This window comes from Dermochelys coriacea, chromosome 3 (assembly GCF_009764565.3).
Source record: "Dermochelys coriacea isolate rDerCor1 chromosome 3, rDerCor1.pri.v4, whole genome shotgun sequence".
Classification (NCBI taxonomy): Eukaryota; Metazoa; Chordata; order Testudines; family Dermochelyidae; genus Dermochelys; species Dermochelys coriacea.
In genome coordinates, this window is record NC_050070.1 from 122,512,651 (window position 1) to 122,535,429 (window position 22,779).

Consider the following 22,779-nt stretch of genomic DNA (forward strand, 5'->3'; position numbering starts at 1 on the left):
GAGACCCAGATGGTCATTGCATGTGAACCATGCCCTATGCTTCAGAGGAAGGGAGGGAAAAAATCCCCAGTGCCCCAGCCCATCTGACCTGGGGGGGATAACTCCTTCCTGACCCCAAATCTGGCAATTGCTGTGACTGTGAGTAAGACACACCAGCTAGGGACCTAGATAAAGGTTTCTCCATAACATTTCATAGCATTGGTCCACCCTCTCTAATGGCTGGTCTTGGCAAACCTACGAGGTGTGAGACCTGGTTGGGATGCTGCTAATAGAAACCTACTATTGGTGCAGGAGTTCCAGATGCATGTAGCATTTTCCCCTGAATCAGTGCAGAATTGTTGATCCAGCGTGGTGGTCTGCTTTTGGAGGTGGCTTTGATTCATCTAAATGTAAAATTGTTTGTTTAATGCAGAGACAACAAAGGAAACTCATTTGATCTTTCACCTCTGACACGGCATAGAGAAAACTGGGAAGCTATTCCAATGTCTGGCTCAACACAAAAATACTATATTAATGTCTGCCAGTCCTTAGTGCTACATGCAGGTGCAGGTAAGAGCAAGAGAAAAATATATTTAAATGTCATTGGTAGTTATGGGATGAAAACAGGAGGAGAGACAGCCCTGTCTTCTGTCCCCACTGCACCAACAGCAAAGCAAAAGATCACCGGGTACAGAGTAGACACAGGTACAGCTGGGGCTTGTGGGCAGCAGGGGAAGGGTCAGTTTCATCGTAACCAATGGTGGAGTTCCCCAGCAGCTCTGCTCTTTACCCTCATCCCTCCACAGCCTCAGTCTTGCTCCACTACTGTCTAGCTCGTCCCTCTTTTATTCCAAGTCCGCCATAGATCTTGGGGGTGGGCGAAGAAGAAGCATAGAAGAGCATCACTGGAGGAGGGTGACCTTTAGAGGAAGTTGCTTCTATCTAGCCCCACCAAGCTGATCCCAGATTCTTGGCCGGGTGTCTAGGGGCAGGTATTCTGGCAGCTGATCTGTGCAGTAGCAGACCTCCCTTCTAGCAGCTACAGCTGTGGCTGGCCCCTCCTGCCGCTGCAATACCCTGTGAGTGGGTGGTGAAGCTGTATAAAGGAAGCAAAGAGCCCTGGGTGATGAGTGGAAGTGACTAAGTGTCGAAAAGCAACATAATCAGTTCTTTTCAAGACTGAGGTCAGCCATTTAAAGTGACAGTCAAGCTAAGCATTTCTTTTAAAGTGATGTTGGTGAGTAACATAATACATTGCTGCTAGGGTATATTTATGTTTTGTAAACATGCATCCTAAACTGTTGGGACAGCTGGTGATGGAGTCACAGAGAGCAAACGTCACTTTTCTGCGTTTGTCTCGTGTCTAGGGTCTTGTCCGTCGGATGCAGCTGCCTGCTTAGTGGATGGTTCCAAATATATAAATCTAGGTGAGGTTGCTGATGGACCACAATGGGAAAATGGCATTTCTATTCTAAAGTACGTAAATGGGGAGCCATGTCCAGACAAAATTCGCAAGAGGACAACAATATTACGCCTCAAGTGTGATGAAAGCAGAGTTGTAAGTATGGTACTGCCAGTAGGGTTTTATCTTGCTGTGATGCATCCACTATTTTGGGGTGGGGCAAAAACCCTTTTGTGCAATTGGATTGGAACTGGTTGTGGGAGCTAAGTAAGGAGTTGAGCTCCTGATCTGAGACTCCTAGAATTTGAGTGACTGACTAGAAAGGTCTTTTTCATGTCTAATATGCCTGCTAGTGCAGAGTTATTCTCTGTAGTACGTAGCCCAACATTTTCTCTAGCTTTCAAACATACTCAGCAGCGGAGTTTCCATTACTTGCTGTGGGAAAGTATTACACAGCCGAAATAACCTTACTTCTTGAAGAACCCCTTTCCTCCTGCCCCGATACATGGACTAAATGTTCCTTTTTAATTTAACTTGTTGCACAAATATATATGCCACCCTCTGTGTTCGCACCCTGAAAGTATTTACAGATTACCTGGCTCCCACCTCTTTAGTCATCACAGCCCACTCCCCCAAGCTGTGTTCTTTAAATCTCCTCATGCCATTCCTCCTGCCCATCATCACTTCTTCTGTTGCTGTTACTCTGAACTTCTTCTGCCTTGTCAGTATGAAATGACCAGAACAGAATATAGGAGTTCAGGTGCTTTCCCACCAGAGTGGGACTAGACAGATTTGGCCTAAGTGGTAAACGCTGTAAGGATAGTCTGTCACATTTAAATGTTTGACATGCCTGTGTGAAGATACTTTGATTTTTTTTTTCTCTTTCAAATCTTCTGTGTTTCAGGAGTCTAAACCAGAATTAGTAACTGCTATTGAAGAATGTGAATATACTTTCTTATGGTTCACTGCTGCTGCATGTCCTCTGAAAAGAAATATGCAAAATGACTGCAGAGTAACCAACCCTGCTACAGGTAAGGGACACATGACCACTTTATGATCATGGCATCAATGTGTTTCAGATGTGTTAGAGCCGCTGGAAACCATATTGCATTTGTACTCGCTGATAGCTGTAATTGCCAGTAACAACGAATGAGGAGAATGGGAGGTCCCTGAACCCTGTTCGGCTTGCCCTCATTCTGCCAGATGTGGTATGAGAACTCTCAGGTGCTGGGAGATGAGTTGTTTCCCCTCACCTTCTCTAAAGGGGAACTGTTTTGAGGCAAGTGGGAGAAATATTGTGTAAAGGAACTACAATCTCAGCCTCTTGGAGATGTTTGGTCTATCATGAATGCTACTGGCAGACCCTGAACAGATTGTTGCCTCAGAAAATCCCAGTATTTTGGGGTGGATTCCTTTTAAGTAGCTTAAAAGGCAAATAATTGTCAAAACTGGTAGGCATCCTGTGGAGTTGTGGGAGCGCTGGGCTATGATTCTTAAGCATCTCTTTAAAAAGCCATTGTTTGACTCAATTTTATTTATTTTGATTCTGCAAAAGGAGTAAATTCTTCCTTGTTCTCCCTGCAGGCCATCTGTTTGACCTAAATTCTTTAAAGAGAGAGTCTGGCTATACTATCTACGACAGCAAGAGAAGTAGAACACTTAAGTTAAGTGTTTGTAACGAAGCTAAAAGCCCATGTGGTAGTGGGGTTGGTAAGTTTGTTTTGTTTGCTTTTTTTCTGAATTTGCCTTCTGTGCTTGAATATCGTATGCCACATCACTAACAATTGATCAGTCAGTGAAACTCTCTGCCTAAAGAAAAACCTATTTTTCCTCACAAGATTAAACACCAAAACATACAAGTGGCAGGAGACAGTGGAATATAATGCATTAATACGTGGGGGAGATAGAGGTAGCCTGGCTGGGACTCACTGGCTTAAAAAAAAAATACATTGAAAATCGTAAGAAATCTAACACATTAGGAATGGAGTTAGAAATGGACAATATTTGTCTTGGAGAAGTGAGGGTTAGTCCTCAGTCCCTGTCTGAACAGAAGCTGCAACTTTGTTCTAGTGCCACAGCGCCCTCTGGTGGACAAAAGGTGGAACTGCAGCAACATTTTAGCAGCTTTTTTTCTGCACAAAAAAATACAAATATGCAGGGTGCATTAAATATGCACGCACGCAGTAGCACAGAATTCCCCCAGGACTAATTTAGTATAAATGCAATCCACACTAGGTATTAATCCTATCCCTAAATCAAACCTCCAGTGGTGACCTAATAAGAAGATGTTTAATAACTCTTTATGTAGCAGATTAATCTGGTCTAGAAGACCTGACACAGTGTTCTTCTCTCCTATTAAGTGTCACCTACAGTAGTAGGTAAGGCATTATCTACCATGTAGTAAAACTGAACCTACTAACAGGTCTTGGAAGCCTATGGCATGCAACATTTAAGATTTAGTGTAGAAACACTTGCACTGATGATGCAACAAGACTGGGGGATTCTAATGGGGAAGGTGGGGAGGTAGAGCTCTCCTCTCCCAAACAATCTTTAGTCGATGAGACAAAAACCGCTCTCCTAGAATTGAAAAGGGAACCAACGCTGATGGTCCACACTTCACAGATCCATTTATAGCTAAGTATCACAGCATGTCTGATATGATGGCCTCTGCTACTCTGTGTGGCTCCATATTCTGACCCATAGTGGCTACAGTAGTACCCCGTCAGAGCTCTTGCAGTCTGCCAGATAAATGTGTAATTCCACAAAGGAGGACAGTTAACACCTCCACTTCAAATGTTGTCCATCTGTAACTGCTTTGAGTAATTTTATAGCGATCTCTGTAATATAAAGAGATACTAATACCAAAAGGGTTTAACACCCATCAAATGCACAAGTAACCTACCTTATTTCATCTTAGACAAAAAGTCCGTTTCCAGTTTTTTAATGTTCTTTGCACCCTTATAATTTAAAAGAAGCAAATGGATAGTTCTGAATGTTTGTGGGGAGATGAGGAATGGGTGCCAGGACTAGGAGTAGCTATACTAAAACTTTTGCCTGTTGCCTTTCATCTTGATTGAATGTTCTACAGCCACCACTCCATTTTTATGCTTGTAAAATGTTGATATTTAAACATAATGGTGCAAGTAGTTGATACCATATTGAGAGGGTTTTTTTAAGTTGGAAAAATTAAAAATTGTAAGCCTCATTTAGGAAAAAAAGTAGTAATTCAAAACTTAGTCCTAGTTTAAGACCACTGTAGGATTTAAGGAACAATTGTAATTTACCATACCAATACATGGTACGATCAGATTATTCATTTTCTTTCCTAGCCAATAACTTTTGTCCCCATTTTACTTAATTTAGGTGCCTGCATCATTGGTGATCAGAAGCCAATTAATGCTGGAAGACTGAGCAAAATGTTGATTTATGAGGATCAGCTGTTGAAGCTTGTCTACTCTGGGGGAGATCCCTGTCCTGCAAACTCTGAATTGAAACACACAAGCTATTTTAGCTTTGTGTGCAAGTCTGATGCTGGAGCTGGTAGCCAACCTGTGCTTTTGTCCTTTGATGAGCAGACATGCACCCATTACTTTTCGTGGCATACTTCTTTAGCCTGTGAGGAGGAGGTAAGAGAATCAACAAACGTCTCTTATTGATACAGAAACCACAGACACAGTACAGTGGAAAAAAACATTTTGCTTCTTGTTAGCATTGTCCTGATGTGGCAAAAGTGGTGGTCTGTAAATTCTACATTTCAAGGGAAAGGTCTCATCTTGTGTAGTACCCTAACTTATAAAGAAGTTCATAGCAGAAGTGTCTTTTTAGCAATAAGTGCAGAGAGTATAATTTGTGTTACAGTGAAAGGTACAAGTCTGCTACCAGGTAGTACTTGTAACCAAAGGATTTCTAGTTTTGGTGCTTATTGACCAATCTGAGAGTCCTCTTAACAAGAACAGAAAAGGCATTTTCAGATGTTAACCTCTGAGTTAATGTGACACACTTTGATAGCTTGTAAGCTAACTCATTTCACTATTGAGTATCTTTGTCTTGAAAGATATGCCGTAGATGAAATAGAAGTTATGGGCCTGTTGCAAGAATTTCACGGTGAGGCTCTGTGGCTTGTTACGCAGATCAGGTTAGATGATCATAATGGTCCCTTTTGGCCTTAGAAGTCTATGAATCTGACATATTTTGCAGTTGTTGCTTGTTTCCTAGCTACCATTCATAACCCCAAAACATTCATATGATTTGAGAAACTTAGAAACTCTCTGATTCTCTTGGTGCCAGAAAGTATAAACACGATGAGAACAAGTGTACTTGATTGTACAATGAAGAAAAAATTACTGGATTGGAATTAAATGGCTTAAATACTGAACTTGAAGTGTACTTCCAGTACTGATTTCGAGATTGCTACTGAGTTTGCTGACCCTTTGAGACATTTTTATGGCTATCTTCACTAGAAATTACACACCAATGCTTCATTTCTCTTTTTCTTAGTGGCAAATCTGGGCCCTAAGTCATAAACATTAAATAAGAAGAAAATCCCATTTCCTCCAACAAATATAAATTATGTAGATTACTGTCAGTAGCTAAGCAAAGAGCAACAAATGCAGTTTTATTCAGAGGCTCTCCAAATTGAATTTGAAATTTAATCCCACTTTGAAATTAACTCTGGCCAGAGGGAGAAAGGAAGTATCATTGCATAATAAACAGTTCCCATAAAGGCATCACATTTATTTTCTATCAGGTGAAATGCTCAGTGATGAATGGCAGCGCAATTATTGACCTCTCCCCTCTAATTCATCGAACTGGTTATTATGAAGCATTTGATGATGATGATTTAACTGACCTCACTCCAGATTTCTATATTAACATCTGTGAGCCTCTGAATCCAATCACAGATGTCAACTGCCCACCTGGAGCGGCTGTCTGTATGGTTCCTGTTACTGGACCCCCCATAGTAAGTACGGTGTAACTATCACCACTGAAATATTTTGAAATCCTGTAACTCTGAAAACTCCTTTGAAGAACATCTCTTACCCCAATGAAACTGGTCTGATTATGAGTTTTGGGGGAAAGGTTGATTAAAACTACATCTGCAAAATCCTGCCCCATCACATCATTTGTCACTTCTCCCCAAACTGTGTCCACGTCTTATGTCACCATGGCTATCCTCTGAGTTGGAAAGATCCACTGGCATTGCAGACTTCTGTCTCCTGTGATATATACCGACAGCTCACACTGGGATAGACCCAAAATGTTAGCCAAACATGTCTCATTTGTGGTTTATATTTAGCAGTACCTACTAAGTGTTTGGATTGGTAAGCAGAAAGCTTTTAAGTAGTCGCTTGTATATGGTGGAGAAAAGATGCTAGCCATAAAATTAATAGTGTGTCCTAAATATGAAGCTGTATGTGTCCCAGTGTGTAGTGAAATGTAACTACAGGTGAATTACTTTCAAAATCTTATGTGAACACTTGACTACCAGATATCATGGTTTGCAAAGCAACTGTTGAAGGTGAAATCCGATTTGAAGGTGATGTTAACCCCCCACCATAAGGAAGGTTGCTAGGGATGTTGAAGTTTTCTCTTGCTGAATCTTAGTGAAGATTAACTTGCTGACTCTTGATGCACATTTTTGTAAAGGCTGTGAGCAAATGAAGGTAGTATTTTAAATGACAAAATTTCTTTACTTGAGACTTTGGATGCTTCCATGATGGCTTGTAAGAAACCCGTTTGTTACTTTGAAAACAGCACTCTTTCTTGGCCTAATGACACATCTTGCACACAAGATGTGAAATTTTGTTGGTTTTATTATGTGCTGCTTTTTCAAGCTTACCCATTTACCATAGTGAGTGGTCATCTTCTATTTTAAGATCTAATCAGAGTACATCAAGGAGAGCAATTGTTATAGGGCATGATTTTCAGAGGTGCTCAGTACCTCTGTTCTCACTTAAGTCAATGGAAGATGCAGCTATTTGGCTCATCTGAAAACTGGGGCTGCAGTATTTAATATGCTGTCATTAATCAATGTTTTTGCTCATTTAGGATATCGGTCGCATCACTGAACCTCCAAAAATAAATCCCGCTGTAAATGAAGTTTATATCACTTTTAACAGTACAACCCCTTGTGAAGGAGACAAAATGTTCAATTACAACTCTCTTATTGTATTCCATTGTAAAAGAGGAACAAATCTGGTAAACTTTTTTTTTATATTTTACATATTTTACATTTTTACATGAAAATACATATTTGTTTAGTGTAGAAAAAGGAACAATATGAAGTGTATTGCAAAATGGGAAGTAACCAATGAGATAGTGTAAACTTTGCTCTTCCGTAGTGAATTTCTATTTTAAACTCCGACCAAAACTAGTAAGAAGGGGAGGGGGAAAAAAATAAAAGTACTTCATGAAAAGACAGCAAGCATGTTTTTGCTTCAGAAGATAGCTCGCATTTTATGGCCTGAAAGAAAATTAGTCCTTTGTTCTTTTATTTTAAGATGCATATTTTTAGGTAGGTGGCAAATTATGCAAGTTGCAAGCTATCTGAGACGTTGCTTAGTAAATTAATTAGTTTAGTGAAGCTTATTGTTAACATTAAACTTCCTCTTAATACTGTCTCTGATCAGCCTTAGCCCTGTACCAAAAGGAAGGAGTGGAATTTTTTGCCTCTTGGAGGAAAATGTTAGAATTTATTTGAATGTTTCCTTTGTACCCTGTGTGCCATTTTCCCTGATTTAAAGACCAAAGATACCTTGTTACGAAGTGTTAAAGCTGCCTGGTTAGGGACTCAGGACAGGAAATGTAATACATCTTAAATGTTCTTTTAATGTAGGTGTTCGGTTACATTTAAAAATACACATTTTATATTAATACTAGGGCTGTCAATCATAGTTAACTCATGCGATTAATCACATTTATAACAATAGAATACCTATTGAAATTTATTAAATATTTTTGGATGTTTTTCTACATTTTCATATTGATTTCAATTACAACACAGAATACAAAGTACACAATGCTCACTTTATATCATTATATTTGATTGCAAATATATGCACTGTAAAAATGATAAACAAAAGCAATAGTATTTTTCAATTCACCTCATACAAGTACTGAAGTACACTTTCACAATAGAGATTGCAACTTACAACTGCAGATTTTTCTTTAGTTACATAACTGCACTCAAAAACAAAAGTATAAAACTTTAGAGCCTACAAGTCCACTCAAGACTTAGGTGATGAAAATGATCATGCATCAGGTCTCTGCACTGCTTTGGATCGTTATCAAGCAGAACCCATCATCGGCATGGAAGCATGTCCTCTGGAATAGTGGTGGAAGCATGAACGGACATATGAATCTTTAGCGCATCTGGCACGTAAATAACTTGTGACCCCAGCTACAACAGTGCTATGCAAACGTCTGTTCTCACTTTCAGGTGACACTGTAAACAAGAAGAAAAGGAGTACTTGTGGCACCTTAGAGACTAACAAATTTATTTGAGCATAAGCTTTCGTGAGCTACAGCTCACTTCATCGGATGCATTCAGTGGAAAATACAGTGGGGAGATTTATATACACACACAGAGAACATGAAACAAGGGTGTTACAATACACACTGTAAGAAGAGTGATCACTTAAGATGAGCTATTATTAGCAGGAGGAGGGGCGGGGGGAGAAGGAAGAAAACTTATTGTAGTGATAATCAAGACGGGCCATTTCCAGCAGTTGACAAGAACGTCTGAGGAACGGTGGGGGAGAAATAACATGGGGAAATAGTTTTACTTTGTGTAATGACCCAGGGGGAGGGATAGCTCAGTGGTTTGAGCATTGGCCTGCCAAACCCAGGGTTGTGAGCTCAATCCTTGATGAGGCCATTTAGGGATCTGGGCCAAATTTGGGGATTCATCCTGCTTTGAGCAGGGGGTGGGACTAGATGACCTCCTGAGGTCCCTTCCAACCCTGATATTCTATGATATAAGAGTTTCAGAAATCCACTCCCAGTTTCTATTCAAGCCTAAATTAATTGTATCCAGTTTGCAAATTAATTCCAATTCAGCAGTCTCTCGTTGGAGTCTGTTTTTGAAGCTTTTTTGTTGAAGGATAGCCACTCTTAGGTCTGTAATCGAGTGACCAGAGAGATTGAAGTGTTCTCTGACTCGTTTTTGAATCTTATAATTCTTGACGTCTGATTTGTGTCCATTTATTCTTTTACGTAGTGACTGTCCAGTTTGACCAATGTACATGGCAGAGGAGCATTGCTGGCACATGATGGCATATATCACATTGGTAGATGCGCAGGTGAACGAGCCTCTAATAGGGCCTAATCACATCAGCCACATTATGATGGTGTCCCTTGAATAGATATGTGGACAGAGTTGGCAACAGGCTTTGTTGCAAGGATAGGGTTCCTGGGTTAGTGGTTCTGTTGTGTGGTGTGTGGTTGCTGGTGAGTATTTGCTTCAGGTTGGGAGGCTGTCTGTAAGCAAGGACTGGCCTGTCTCCCAAGATCTGTGAGAGTGATGGGTCGTCCTTCAGGATAGGTTGTAGATCCTTGATGATGCATTGGAGAGGTTTTAGTTGGGGGCTGAATTTGCAAACTGGATACAATTAACTTAGGCTTGAATAGAGACTGGGAGTGGATGGGTCATTACACAAAGTAAAACTATTTCCCCATGTTGTTCCCCACCCCCCACTGTTCCTCAGACGTTCATGTCAACTGCTGGAAATGGCCCACCTTGATTATCACTACAATAGGTTTTCTCCCCCCCCCCCCCCGCTGGTAATAGCTCATCTTAAGTGATCACTCTCCTTACAGTGTGTATGCTAACACCCATTGTTTCATGTTCTGTGTGTGTGTATATCAATCTCCCCTCTGTTTTTTCCACCAAATGCATCCGATGAAGTGAGCTGTAGCTCACGAAAGCTTATGCTCTAATAAATTTGTTAGTCTCTAAGGTGCCACAAGTCCTCCTTTTCTTTTTGCGAATACAGACTAACACAGCTGCTACTCTGAAACTGTAAACAAGAAGCAGGCAGCATTATCTCCTGCAAATTGTAACCAACCTTGTTTGTCTGAGTGATTGGCTGACCAAGAAGTAGGACTGAGTGGACTTGTAGGCTCTAAAGTTTTACATAGTTTCATTTTTGAATGCAGGGTTTTTTTACTTCTACATTTGTAAGTTCCACTTTCATGATAGAGATTTCACTGCAGTGCTTGTATGAGGTGAATTGAAAAATTCTATTTGTTTTTTACAGTACAAATATTTGTAATAAAACACATGTAAAGTGAGCACTGTACACTTTGTATTCTGTGTTAATTATATTTAATATAATTAATATATTTGAAAATGTAGTAAACATCCAAAAATTATTTAAAATAAATGGTATTCTATTGTTTAACAGCGCGATTAATCGTGATTAATTTTTTAATCACTTGACAGCCCTAATAAAGACTAAAGCTGGTCAGAAAAATATCTCCATCAATATTTTTCTATCAAAATGCTTTTTTGAAACTGTCTTTCTCCAAAATTTTGTTTAGGACCAAAAGTGAAAAGTTCCAAAAATGTCAAAATGGGACATTTCAGCATTATCAGGACATCTCAATTTTTTTTTTTTTTGGAACTACTTTCTCTTAAACTCTTTATTTATTGTATATAATGTGTTAATATTATAAAACAAATTATGGCAATTAGAAGACAAGAGGAAGTGGTAAAGATCAAACTCAGACACAGAACTGGAACAAGTGGGAACGTGTTTGCCTTGGAGGACTAGTACTGAAAAATGGGAATTTTGAAGATGCCATAAAATGAAGAATCAGACTTGCTGCTACAGAGTTCAGAAAACTCTCTGCAAGATCTGGAAGGCTAAAGACATTTCAATAAATACAAAAATCCATGTACATGAGACAACTATCATGCCGATACTGCTGTACAGGTCGAAATGCTGGAGTATGAGGAAGGCTGATGAATGAAAGATTTTGACTACAGAAATGAACTGGCTGAGGGAAATACTGAGGTTCAAGGCAGTGGAAAACAAACAAAAAAATGATTAGGGCAAGAAGACAAGAATATGAGAAAATGATTAGGGCAAGAAATAACGCTGTTACAGATGAGTCAAGAAAAACAACTACAATGATTTGGACGCAAGTTAAGGATAGACCTGGAAAGGATGCAATGCACGGCTATCCAAACCAGAGTGCAAAGAACCAAGAAGGTGCTGGATAGATATGGTGTAGAACAGAGAGGTTCTGAATCAAGCTGTGAAGCTAGTACACGACAGAAAGTTGTGGAAAGACTTCATTCAGCCCTATTGTTGCTGTTGAAGTGACAGGTAGGAATCGAAGAAGAATGAATATAGAACAAAAGTCAAACTCTAAACAAAACTTAAAAAAAACCCCAAAACCCTGAATTTTCCTTTGGAGAATTTTCAAATTTTCAGTTTTTGTTCTGATATGAAACAAAGCCAAAATTTGGAATCTCAAAATACTTTGCAAAACAGCATTTCTGTCTTCCACACAGCTCTAGAAAGCCATGAAAATGGGTGATATGATTGAATAATTCGTTGCTCGTGACTGTGACTGTGACATCTTACCATTTTGTGCTGGTTGTAGTCCTGAGCCAAGGAATTAGTAAAAACAGCCCTGCCATCAGGAGTCTTCTCTCCTTCTGCTCCCCTCCCTCCCCCAAAGATAACTAGAAATAATTAAACCCACACAGAGTTCATTGTAATGCTTTTGCTGTGTTTTGTAACAGGGCAAGCCAAACATGATACGAAAATCTGACTGCAGTTTCGTGTTCGAGTGGGGCACTCCTCTAGTGTGTCCAGATAAAGTGGACATGCTGGGCTGCTCTGTGACTGATGAGCAGTTAAACTACACTTTTAACTTGTCCAGCCTTTCTGGACGCTCATATAAGGTAACGTTGGCACAGTGTTGAGGCTATTGTTATCAGAAGTGGGGGAATAGCCTGCGTTGAAACTAAAGCAGTAATATTCATTTGAATTAGTCATGTGAACTGAGGAAATCGAGATGAAGAGGCATGTGCATTACTTTTTTGTGCCATCTCCAAGAGCCACTAGTGTTAAGTTGTGGTGCCATTCCAAACAGCAGCCCTATAGTGGAGACAAAACTATGTACTAGTAGCTCTAGTCCGTCTCTCATAAAATGCTTATTACTAGACTTGCAAAATTCTACTTGTCTGGGGTATCTTTTCTCCCACTAGTGAGGAAGTATCGTTATCTTTTTCCATTATTAGGCATTGTAATTTTAAAAAATGGATGTTTGTGCACAGGCCAATCAATTTTCATAAAACCTCCTGGGTGCTACAGTAATATTATGGAGTTTTGCAAGGCTGACCTATTAATGTGGCTCAGTACAATAAAACTTTAAACTGTAGGGTATATTTCTTCCCTATGGTCTTAAAACTATTTTCTGTAAAATAATGTCCAATCCCTGTCATCTAAACTTTTTACAAGACTTCAAGTATACAAAGGATGTGGGTAATTCTCAGAGTATTGACTGTTGGGCTCTAGAGTGTTTTATCTTTGTGACATACGAATCTCTTGTGGATGCCTCTACAGGTATCTTCTGGATCCAACAGTTACCATGTTGGGGTGTGTGCTGAAGCAGACGATGTGCCCCAGGGAAAATGCAGAGATGGAGCAGTGTGCCTGGTCTCTGAAAATAGTGTTGCTTCATTTGGAATCGTAAAGGAAATGAAAATGGATTACAGGCATCAGGATGAAACTGTCATTTTGCAGTATACCGGTGGTGATCGGTGCCCTCCAGGTGAGATCCTGTAACTGGCTGTAGGTAATTTTACATAAAAAATGGTCTGGTCCCATTAGGACACGGAGCAGCTGAAAAACTGCCAGGAAAAAACAGTTTAGCAGTAGGAAGATATAATCCTGGCTCTTGTATAATTAATCACCTTAAAAACATAAAACATTATGCTCTATTACTGATCTCTGCAATGAAGTTATTTACCTATGCTCAATATAGCCTTTGCTACATATGTCTGTTTGAAGTGGCTCAATGAAGGCCCTAGCTGTTTGCCCAGAAAGTTAAACTGTATCTCTTTGCAAGGGTAATCTTTGATTGCATTTAGACTTGATGTTTCTGTATTTGTGCCTGAATGCTGGGCTGATGGATTTTTAAAACAGAACAGAGTACAAAATGTCGAATTATAAACTGCTGTTGATTTATTGCCTGGCATTACACATGGTAACTACAGAGCATATGTCTCAAGGGGTGTCACCTCCATTTACAGTGACTGAAAAAGGTGAGCTTTGTGTATTCCCCTTCAAATACAAAGGCCAGAGCTATGAGGACTGTATTGTGGATGAAGAAAATCAGCGATGGTGTGCCACAACTAAGGACTATGACAAAGATGGAAAAGGGGGATTTTGTGGAAATGGTTAGTAAGAACTTCATTTACCAGAGATATGAAATGATGGGTGTGTCTATTGGTCTTGATTCTCAGTTTAAACCAAGGCTCTTTTTTCATGGCTCTTGCAGTACAAGGATCATTTTGTGTGTCTCGTTTTCCCTCCCTCCTTTCCAGTACTTTTGATGTGTGAGTAAAAGTCCTTTATGATGAAACTGTAACATGAGAAAAGAGTATGCAATTTAAAAAAACAAAATGTCAAAAAATGGTGAAATCTATTTTACCTAATAGTTGATTAAGCTGGAGATAAAGTAAATACTTTTTTTTTTTTTAAATCAGCCTAATGTACTAAAGTAATGGTACATCAAAGTGATTGTGTTCTGCCTATTATGTGAATCTAACTAATGTAGGTGGGCTAGAAACAAAAGTTCATATTTCTTTAATGAGAAGCTATGCTTGATTTAGAACAGTTCTCCACTACTGTCTAGAGTCATAATTATTACACTGCACAGTCCACACATACATTACAACCCCTTAAGAGTTTTTTTTTCTCTCCGTTAATGTATCTCCACATAGCAACTGGGAATCGAGAAGCTACTATTATTTTCAAGTGCGATGACAATGCTGGGAATGGGAACCCTCAGCTCCTGAGTGAGACACTTGGCTGTGCTGTGACCTTTGAATGGAAAACACAGTTTCTTTGTCCTCCAAAGAAGATGGAGTGCAAGTTCATCCGAAAGCACAAAACCTACGATTTAAGAGTGCTCTCCTCACTGACAGGATCATGGTTCTTTAACTATAACGGAGTCACGTGAGTGATGGGTGGTTTTTTGTTTGTTTTTTTTTTTCTCAGATGATTTTAATGCTTATTACACAGCAGTTTATGCATCAATGGATTGAGATTGAATTGTATGGAGGGGTGTGTGTAGATTTTTCAGTATTTGATAGTCTACATTTGGTAGTTGGTTTGACTTAGAGCTTTTCTCCAAATCACAGCCTTTCATTAAATTTTTAGTGGAACTTTGTGACTTCACTGAAGGCAGTAATCCTGTGCATTTTAGCATTTGGGAAATTGAAAGCTTTAATGAAAGGTGCTGCTCATCCAACTAACTGGGGAAAGTCCTTCTTCGCAAGTGGGTATCTTTGCACAAGGTGGATTAAAAATGATGGCATTTTAAAATATCAGATTTTTTTAAAAATGTAAAATAATAAAAAATAGCATCGGTGAATACTCACTTTGAGTTAAAGGAATGTCTTTTTTTTTTCTTAATCTGTTTAGTTTTTTGAGGTCAAATCAAGTTTTATAAATATGACCTATTTAGGGCAGGCCATACATCTGGTACTTTCAGTCTTGACAGTGGAGTCAATGCTGGTGTTTACTTTTCCAACTTGAGCTGAGAAAGTTGGAACTCTGTTTTGCCTTTCCATTCTATGAATAAAGTAAAAGTGGAGAGGATGAGATGTACTAGTCCTAAAAAGTTGAAAAACATTGTTACCAGAAACCATCTCTTTGATTAACTATTATTACTTTTTGTTTAATCAATTTTAATGCAAAACACGTTTTTAAAAACGTGTGGCTTTATGAATCCAGCACTTTTTAAGGTACTGTTAAACTAACAATTTCATAATGCTGTCTCTCTGCGTTTTTAATGGAACTCCACTTTTCTTCTAAATATAGCTTGACAGGAGTAAATTGATCTAGTAAATTAATGTTTGAGAACGGTGAATGACGCGCACACAAATCTTAAAATAAGAATCAGATCAGTTGATTTGGAAATGCAAGCAAAAAATCTGCCATTTGGGGCTCATTCTGTGTTTGCCCGAACAGATTCAGATAGCTCTTATGGTAATGAGGCGTGTAAAAAAAACCACTGAGTTCTCATGTAAACTAAGCAACAATCAACACTTCTGAATACAGAATATTTCATGATGCTTTATCCTTTTCTTGTGCCTGTTCATTCAGCATAAATATTTTTTTTCTTTTCTCCTATGATAGATATTACATGAATCTGTGTCAGAGAGTAAACAATGGACCCACAGGCTGCCCTGCAAGAGCTGCTATTTGCAGCAAAAGTCGAAATGGAGATGTTCGGGTTCTGGGAGTTGTACATACGCAGAAGCTGGATGTGACAGGTTCAATAATCCTTTTGAATCCTTATTTCAATAGACAGCTGCAAAATCAGTATTTTTATAGGGAGGATCTAGTGGTGATGCTGAAACTCTCTTGCATAAAGACTTCAGTAAATACATCTGTTGCATGTTAATTAAGCTTTTTATCTTAAACGTCAGTAATAGTTTATTAATGACGTATGCTTTTAAAAACTATTCCAGAATTCCATCGAAAACAGAGTAACCTTTAGGCTGCGATTGTGGCCAAAGGAAGTAAAATTAGTTATAGCTGAGCTTCTCTGAGACCATTTTTTATTTAGGAAAATCCCAATTTTGCTATCAAGAATTCAGCACTGGGACATGTCCAAGTGCTTTGCTCACTTTAACAGAATGTATGTAGGTGTTGCTTTTTTTTTTTAAAACAAGGATTCTTGTTTAAAATCCTAGTTAAAGGAAATGAGATAGTGACAGTTTTAGAAAATGCAAGAAAAATTACTCTGCTGCAATGCTTTGGTTTAAAGAAGAAGATTTCCTCTCGTCTTCCAAAAGTGCGCCTGCAGCTAACTCTTTTTTTTTTTTTTTTTAAATCTCTTGTGTTTTTAAAGATTGGAAAGAAATCTAACCAATAGGGGGAAAAATTCATGCATGTATACTCATTGCCTTACTTGCAAACGAGAGTTTTTTCATTCGTTATTTGAGAATGTGGGATATATTAAAATTTGTAAAATGGAACTAGCTAGGCAAATTATCAGTAACCTTGAAGGACAGAACAAATTTGTACCTGAAGTGTTTCTTTTGAGGGAGCATGGTGGAAACTGTATGGTAAGGACTGTTGGAAGGATTTAAATTTTAGCTTTTGTACTGATGTAACAAGATGTAATTTGACCTCTGGACCCATCAAAACACTGGGATTAGGTATTTAGATTGTAATCTAAAATTGCAGTAGTCTTTTATAACCACAGTCACAAGCAAAGTTTTATATTTAAAGGATTACAGAACACAAAGAACTGAGTCTCTCAATGATTGTTTTTCAGATGATAAAGTCCTTGTTAGTTACTCAGGTGGACATGAATGTAGAAAAAACAAGAAAGCAACAACTATTATAGAACTGAAATGTGCAAAAACAGTTGGTGAGCCCATGCTACATAGGTGAGTAATGAGACTTCTGATTATATTAATTAGACCTCCTTGGTTCAGTCAATCAGAAAGATAGAGGGGTAGTGGAAACAGCTTCTTTGTGCTGTAAGGATGCAATACTAAATGCACAAAAAACAAATTCTTGGCATAAGAATTTAGAAGATTAATTTTGCTCTCCTATAGCAGCTTTCATCCAAGAATCCCAAAGTGCTTTAGGAACATAGTCTCCCTCACTTTAGTGAGGTTGGTACTGTGCCCATTTTATGGAAGGGTTAAGACCCAGATTTTTACAGGTATTACTTCAGTGTTTCAATGCCTTGGTCTCATTTTCAAAAGTGACTAAGTGTTTGCAATGTATAATTGAGGTGGAACAGTGCCTACACACCTTCAAAAATCTGGGCGTAGGTTATTTGACCAAGGTAATACTGTGAGTCGATGGTAGTGCTGGGAATTTGAGCAATAGGTTCTAACTTGCAGTTTCTGTTCAGACCTCAAAACAGTGTCAGTTACTCTCAAATAAAAAAAAAAAATTGAACAAAATACTTTCCAAACTTTTTTTGCCTAAATAAGGATTTAGGTGCCAAGTTTTAGAAATCTTGCCAGTTAAATCAATTTTCAGCCCAATTACTGAACCTCTCTCCCAATCTGTAACTATACGTTTTCTATTCTGCTTGAAAAGCTTAGTTGGCATGCCTCTTATTGTCCTGATCCTCCGCATTTGTTCTCTGGCATTAGCAGCTTGTGGAGAGCAAAAACAATGGTGACACATGTGAGGATGCTAGCAGAAAAATTGCTAGCAATGGGACAAACAGCTGTCTGCTGTGCTCACATGTTCTTAAAAGTAAATGCAGAAATTCTGAATAAATGTGGACTTTGTGCTTCTTGTCAGCTATCTGTAAATTCCAAGTAAAAACTGGATGGCTGCCCCAGAATAGCAAATGTATAGCCTGATTTTTCCCCCCCCCGAGTCTCTAGAAAGCCATTTAAAAATCGTACAGACTTCAGCGTGTGTAATTACGCAGAACACATTCTCAGTCTGTTTACACAAGATTGGAGGCTTTTGGACTCTTTCCTCTTATTCATTTTCATAAACAGCAATTCTATTCAGTATTTATTTTTCAAATTATATCAGTCTCAAGTATTTTTAGCTATTGATTGTCTTTACCAAAGAGGTTTTGGAGAGAGAGTGTTGCCTAACTGCAGGTTTCTTAACAGATTTTAATCTGTTACTTTAACTTTAAAATGTGTCTTGTGTGTGCAATGGTAAAAGCTGACAAAACTCTATGTATAAAAGTTCTCATTTAATGAACCATAATTTCTGAACACCTCCGCTGAGCACTGACTTTGTTTGGAGCCAAACTTTACGGCTCAGCTCTGTCTGGGAATTAAATGTTCTCCTGTAGCAATAGGAAAACTGAACACAGGAGCCAGGGACTGGAACTTGACCAGCCATGTCTGTTGTCCAAGATCAGTGAGATGCAAAATGTGATCCTTCCAAAGCAAACCAGGCTATTGATTAGTTTTACTTATTCTTTTCTTTAAATCTCAAATGCAGCATGTGCCATTGGGAACTTTACGCAGCTGTTTTTCTGATTTTTTATTTATTTATTTTATTTATTTTTTTACACTTTTTTAAATCTGTAATTACCTGTTGTTGGACTTCTGAATCCATTGACTTAGGAAGCAGTTCAGTAAGGTTGGTAGAACAGTAATCTTGATCTAGGTCATCAGTTTATGCAAGAAATAAGCACAGATATTAAACTTCTACCTGCTGAACCAATAGATTTCACCATGTTGAAAGTCATGAGTATCTTCCCCTCCTTCTTTCCCCCTGTGAGTGTTATTCTTTTCGGACTAGCAAACACATCACTCAAATATGTCTTGTTTCTACTTTCCTATGTATTTGATAGGATTGATGAAGAAAACTGTACATACTACATCACATGGGGAACTCGAGCAGCTTGTGCTGTGAAGCAGCAAGAAGTGGAGATAGTGAATGGGATGGTTATTAATCCTACAACGGGGAAAAATTTCAGCCTGGGTGACCTTTATTACACGTAAGTAAAAGCATGTCCTATAGTGTACTGAATTTGGCTACTAAAACCATACCACTTTGACTGCTATGGGCTGTCTTAGATATGCCTGGCTTTGGAGCACACATGCTAATGAACTTTCTGTTACTCACCAGCTGTGCGCGAACTGCTGACTCTGGGCTGACCTTGGAACGTGCTGAGTGCTGCTCTTCCTGCTGAAGTCAATGAGGGTTGAGGGTGTTCTGTGCATCTCAGGGTGTTCAGTACCCCTCAGGGTCAGGCCCTTTTTAAAACCAGATACCAAGAATTCATCTAGTGTGTGCAAAACTCTCTCTCAAGATGATAAAAAGAGACAACAACCCCCTGATCTTGCCCAGTGTGTGTTCCTTCAGCCACTGTGTCATAGACTTACTCAACCATTATGGTGACTTTGGTTTTTATGTAGCACCTCTTTTATACTCCAGTAATGATACATTCACAGCTTCCCAGGCCAGAAAAGACCATTATGCGGATGGTGGTCTGACCTCCTGCAGAACACAGGTCGTAGAACTTCCCCAAAATAATTCCTACAGTGGATTTTTTTTAGAAAGACATTCGAACTTGATTTAAAAACTGCCGGTAAGGGAGAATTGCTTGCAAGTGCTGAGGCAGGAAGTTTGGTGGCCATGGTACAAAGCTTTAACCATGGAGAGGTATAATATTGAGTCGTTGGTTGAAATGGGAAACCTTAAAAGCAACAGGAGGATCAGGGAAGGGAGGAATGTTAGACCTCAAGACTGACTCTAGAGTGAATGAGTGTGTGTGTGTGTGTGTGTGTCATAGAATATCAAGGTTGGAAGGGACCTCAGGAGGTCCTCTAGTCCAACCCCCTGCTCAAAGCAGGACCAATCCCCAATTTTTGCCCCAGATCCCTAAATGGCCCCCTCAAGGATTAAACTCACAACTCTGGGTTTATCAGGCCAGTGCTCAAACCACTGAGCTATCCATCCCCCCAATATATATATTTAAAAAAAAAATAGAACTACAGAAGCAACTGCTTAGAGCAGATTTACAACATGCTCAAAAAAGGCAATGAAGTAAAACAATGCAGGGTGTGTGGCATGGATATATAGATATATATCCTCATAATTCAAGGGTGTGTTGGGAAAGCAAGGCAGACGAAGAAGTATTGCTTCTCTGAGTCACAGACCACCAACATGCACTAAAGAGAGTAGGAGTGGTATAGCCATGCAAAGGCACTGGTATAGCTATTCACATGGCAGCCCTACCATGTTCAGTGCTTTCTATTACCTAATGTCATTGAGTAAGGCAGGGCAGGGAACAGATAGGTAGGAAACAACTTCTTTTATTCTAAAGCAGACTTGGAAAGGTAACTGGGCGTGGGCTTGTTCAAAAATCAATCTTGAGAATGGAGAGGAGTACTGGAACAAACACCTTTTTAAAAAACCTCAAAACTTGGACACTCCAGTAATGTCAGTAGATACAATTATAAAATTTATGCATTACAAGTGGTTGGTAGCCATTACTCTTGGACATGCTGGATTGGTGTCAGCAGTGTGAGAATATTGCTACAGTTACTGATCAGGCAGAATGCAGAATTTTATGACCAACACTTCAGCCCAGCCCACTTATGCTCCTAAGTCCATAGTTAGGCCTCAAAATAAGTGGTCTGATCACCCATAAATCCCATTGAAGCCAATGGCAGTTGCAGGTGTTCAGTATCTTTTTTGAAAATCAGGCGATTTACCTTTTGGTGTCTAGAAGTTATCTCCCAAATCCATATGTAGATACCAAGGGTTGAACATTTTTTTCCAATATCTGTCCTTTCTGACTAGAATATAAGAAATATGCTTGGAAGTCTGTTAAAATCAGATTGCTGCTGATATTGCAATATTTGTTCTTGCCCATAATTGAGAGAAATTTGGACTTTGTAGTAAAGTTGCTTTTGCTTTCAGATTATACATCGCATCTGGTGATATACGGACAAATGGTGACAAATATGTGTATAAAATCCAACTTTCTGGTATAACAGACTCTGCCCACCCACAGTGCTCTGGAGCCAACGTATGCCAGATTAAAACTACAAGTACCTATGTTAGGAAAGTTGGCTCTTCTGCTAAAGCTAAATATTATGTTCAAGGTAAGTCCTCACTGACTAGAATTAACTCACAGAAAGGTTTCAAGCGTAGACACTTTCTAGAATGTGAGACTTCTGCTTTTACTATCGTTTGTACTAGCATATTCCTGTTAAGGCTGCTGGAATTTATCTTCCTGGGTTCAATCTTTTCATCTCCTGTCGCTTGTCAATTTAATGCAGGAGTGGCATAACGGAGGCAGAAATGACTGGCTTTCCTTTTAGGAAAAAAATATTGGTGGAGTGATGGGGAAAACCAGACGCTTCTTTTCTCCTCCCCATTCCCATTTGCATGTATGCTCTGTAAGCAATAGATTGTACTGTCTGTGAGCCCAGAAAAGGGTTTACTACAGTTCAGGTGAGCTCTGCAGCATAAAGCATTCCATATAAAACTTAGTGTTCATTATGGCAGGACCCTTCACGTCCCCTGTAGATACAAAACTTGCCTGAAATAGTATTCAAGTGAATGAGTGTCTCCTGGCTACAAGACCAGCTGTATTAGTCAATACTGCCAAACAGGGCATGGCACGCTGGACGCAATAACAATACACAGACTCTCTGTTTTCATGGAGACAGTTATTGGTATCACTGCTTACTAAATCTCTCTCTCTTTACATTGTGTATTGCTGGCAGTCAGGAGTGCACCACTACTTACACTGCGCAAAAGAGAACCTGTACTTCCGCTTTAGAATACTAGGGGTGACAGAATAACGATCCATCCATCTTTAACACATGAGGGGTGTTCAAGACCTTGCTGGAGTTGCCTTGCAGTATCTCAGTCTCAGGATTTACATTGGAGTTTGAAACTGGGAGCAGAGCCTTTAATCAGAATTTTCAAAAGTGACCCATACTTTGGTCAAGACCTTTAAGGAGCTTGACTTTTCAGAGGGCGTGTGCTCAGTACTTTACGAAAATCACCTTCCCCTTCAAAATGTCAAGTTGAGCACCCAAAAATCATAACTAGCTCAAAAAAAAAAATTCTTGGCCTTCACCTTCACACCCAGTGTTACGTAACATTTTTTTTTTTTTCTGTAGTGCTTTTTGCTCACTGGAATTCAAGGAATACAACAGATATTGAGGGTTTGATCTTTTCTTGAAACCCCTCCCTCCCTCCCCCCCCAGAGCCACAATGCGAGTATTCTAACACATAGAATATTTGAATATTGGGTGCCTCTCTAGATATGCATGCCTAAATCCTGATTCTTGCTCACACAAGCAAGAAATGCTTGCTGAAGTAAGCATTGGGCCTTGTGCATCACTGCATGAAAATAAGGCCTGAATTGCTGATCCGCCGCTGCCTCCTGCTCCTCCCCCCTCTAACTAAAAACCCTCCTTTCATGCCAACAGATATTTACATCCATGCTTTCCCAAAACCTCAAATAGCAGATAGCACTCAGTGGATGTCATTGGTGCGAATTGTTTCATGTTCTCCAGAATTCAGAAAAACATTATCAAATTGCATATTACATTTAATATTTGTTAGATGAACATAAGGAGTATAACACTAAATGAACTTCTAACCCCTAGTTAGGAGTTCTTGGGAAAAAGTAGGCAAACTATTAGTAATTCTAGAAGGGTTCTCTAAAATAAATATATAATA

At 39.2% G+C, this 22,779-nt stretch overlaps 1 protein-coding gene across 2 annotated transcripts in view; it reads left to right on the top strand.

Moving 5' to 3' along the window:
* The window catches only part of IGF2R (insulin like growth factor 2 receptor), an 86,720-nt gene that overhangs the window by 58,803 nt on the left and 5,138 nt on the right, over positions 1-22,779 (top strand). For both annotated transcript variants that reach the window (XM_038395599.2, XM_038395602.2), the window contains exons 30-44: positions 413-549; positions 1,347-1,537; positions 2,286-2,412; positions 2,966-3,091; positions 4,745-5,007; positions 6,129-6,341; positions 7,430-7,579; positions 12,135-12,296; positions 12,961-13,168; positions 13,650-13,796; positions 14,343-14,577; positions 15,763-15,899; positions 16,910-17,024; positions 18,923-19,069; positions 21,001-21,185. In XM_038395599.2, coding sequence (XP_038251527.2) covers positions 413-549; positions 1,347-1,537; positions 2,286-2,412; positions 2,966-3,091; positions 4,745-5,007; positions 6,129-6,341; positions 7,430-7,579; positions 12,135-12,296; positions 12,961-13,168; positions 13,650-13,796; positions 14,343-14,577; positions 15,763-15,899; positions 16,910-17,024; positions 18,923-19,069; positions 21,001-21,185 — 2,543 coding nt within the window. The remainder of the gene's footprint in view (positions 1-412; positions 550-1,346; positions 1,538-2,285; positions 2,413-2,965; positions 3,092-4,744; positions 5,008-6,128; positions 6,342-7,429; positions 7,580-12,134; positions 12,297-12,960; positions 13,169-13,649; positions 13,797-14,342; positions 14,578-15,762; positions 15,900-16,909; positions 17,025-18,922; positions 19,070-21,000; positions 21,186-22,779) is intronic.